Consider the following 2,192-nt stretch of genomic DNA (forward strand, 5'->3'; position numbering starts at 1 on the left):
GTAACTGTTCATATAGAGCGTTATTACATTTATTGCTAATGCAGTCATACGGCACACTGACCTCTGAGGAAATGTTAGATGCACTCATCATCACAAAGGTTGCCGACCCTGCTCTAAAACCATGCATTACAAATATTACAGCACATACATATCATAGTTAAAATGCTATCTGTAATATGTTTTGTGACGACCCCAATGAAAGCCAAAAGCTCCACATGTGGCTTTAACCTCTTCCATAATAAAGCGATGGGCAGGATAAGGTCAATAAGTAGTATTTTCAACTATGTGACATGAAATAATCTGAGACTAAAGTCCCAGAGCAGTAGAGATAGAACTGACCTGATCTGATTTCTTGAAGAAATCAAACCTGTATGACACTGAGGAAAAAAGGTTCCTTACACTGTCAAAGTCTGAGATGATCTCGTTGAGAAAGCGCAAGCATTCGATGCCTCCATTATTGATGCTCTCCTCTGTGTAAAAGTCAGAGAAGTTGGGGATAGAAGCGAACATGACTCCGATCTCGTCATATGACTGGCTGTACAGCTCCTGGAACAGAACGGATCATTAGTGTGGACAGAAAAGACTTCTGACAGTCACAGTGAGTTGAGGATGTGTTATCAGCGAGCCTCTTACCTCGTCCCTTTTCTTGGATCCTAGGAAGTGTCGAGCCACATGTTCAGGCAGCATGTTGGTCACCAGCGCTTCGTTCCAGCGCCGCATCTCATACACCTTCTCCTTTTGCTCATGAACCTCAATCTTCCAGAGGAAAAGGGTACGGGCAAGCTTCTCCACCTTCAGGTGCCAACAGGTTCTCATGTTAGCAATAGCCAACTGCGAGCAATGAAATGCTAAAATGTTGCACATTAGCAAACTGCAGGGGAAAAACTGCCGTGAAGTCATAACGCTGTAATATAAAACTATTGTGCCTAAAGATATATTACTGACATGTATTCAAATAAAAGGACCAGCCAGCGCTTTGTGAGCCTGTGTCACATTTACAAGCAGACTACGAAACAGGAGAAGACACCGGCATTATGGAAAACATCCTGTCGAAATCTTGTACCAAAGACGATGGGAGCTAACTGACTATCAACCAGTTGCCGACGCATCAACATGTGATGAAGAGACTAGCCTAATTCCTAGATTTTTCTAGTGCATTTAACATGATCCAGCCACTGCTTTGGTGTGAGACTCTACCAGAAGTATGAGTAAAGACATCCACCTGACAGACAGGCCACAGACTGGGTAGAGCTCTGCCTGATTTGGTAATGTGAGCGCCAAAAGGTCCTGAGTCGCCTTGGTTCCCGTTCGTCTTGTATAAGTCAGTATATCCATTCTTATTTTTGTGATTATGCTTAATTTTATTTGTATTAATACTACTACTAAAAGTATTAACAAACAAAGTAGTTACAGTGTTCTCTCATTTGTTATCATCATGACTCCTGACGACCCACAGACCCACACGCAGCAGGTTTTTCAACTCTCATGCAAACACCAGATGAGCTACGTCAGACCTGAACTTCCCTCTGGGATCAACAAAGTTCTTCTTACTCTTAGACACTGCTGGTTTTAGGGATAAAGAATCATTTTAAAAAGTATCAGCTGTGCATTATGTCCAATTACCATAAAATGATCTTCAATAATATTCATGAGCTTGGAGCTGAAGTATTTACCAGTAAACATGACAAAGAACTACAGATACTACAGCGCAGTACTACACAATACAACACTACATAAAGCATTTCCTTTACTTTAGTGAAGACAATAGACAAGCTTAACTTACATGTCTGGAGAAGTAATAGAAGCTAACCATCATAATGAAGATCATAACTGTCATCGCGAATTTAGATGGGACCAGGTACGACCTGCCAAAAACACAACAGGGAAACAACAACAGTCTGAACATTTCTTCTGTGTATTTTCCACAAGAAAATGTTGTTCCAAGACTTGTAGACACACTGGAGCTCTAGACAAACGCTCCTATGTTACCCTAGCACGAGTACAAGGCAGGTAACATCCATGCCCCACTGCTGGGGCCTGTGCCTGCTGTCACAGGGACAGGGTAACGTAACAGGCACATATCAGAATAAGAGCCTGAACCCACCAATGGCAGAGCAAGCTGTTTTATACTGGAACAGCTGACTGCGTTATTTATATACATATTGCAAATTTCTCAAACACCAGTTGGAGTC

At 42.0% G+C, this 2,192-nt stretch overlaps 1 protein-coding gene across 6 annotated transcripts in view; it reads right to left on the minus strand.

Annotated features, from left to right (window-relative positions):
* The window catches only part of adcy3a (adenylate cyclase 3a), a 69,475-nt gene that overhangs the window by 13,048 nt on the left and 54,235 nt on the right, over positions 1-2,192 (minus strand). For all 6 annotated transcript variants that reach the window (XM_005947259.3, XM_042214001.1, XM_005947258.3 and 3 more), the window contains exons 15-17: positions 1,784-1,865; positions 634-792; positions 400-546 (exon numbers count right to left, since the gene is read on the minus strand). In XM_005947259.3, the coding sequence (XP_005947321.1) occupies positions 400-546; positions 634-792; positions 1,784-1,865 (388 nt within the window). The remainder of the gene's footprint in view (positions 1-399; positions 547-633; positions 793-1,783; positions 1,866-2,192) is intronic.

The sequence above is a fragment of the Haplochromis burtoni genome, unplaced genomic scaffold (assembly GCF_018398535.1).
Source record: "Haplochromis burtoni strain Fernald_Lab_line unplaced genomic scaffold, NCSU_Asbu1 Contig_510, whole genome shotgun sequence".
NCBI classification, from domain to species: domain Eukaryota; kingdom Metazoa; phylum Chordata; class Actinopteri; order Cichliformes; family Cichlidae; genus Haplochromis; species Haplochromis burtoni.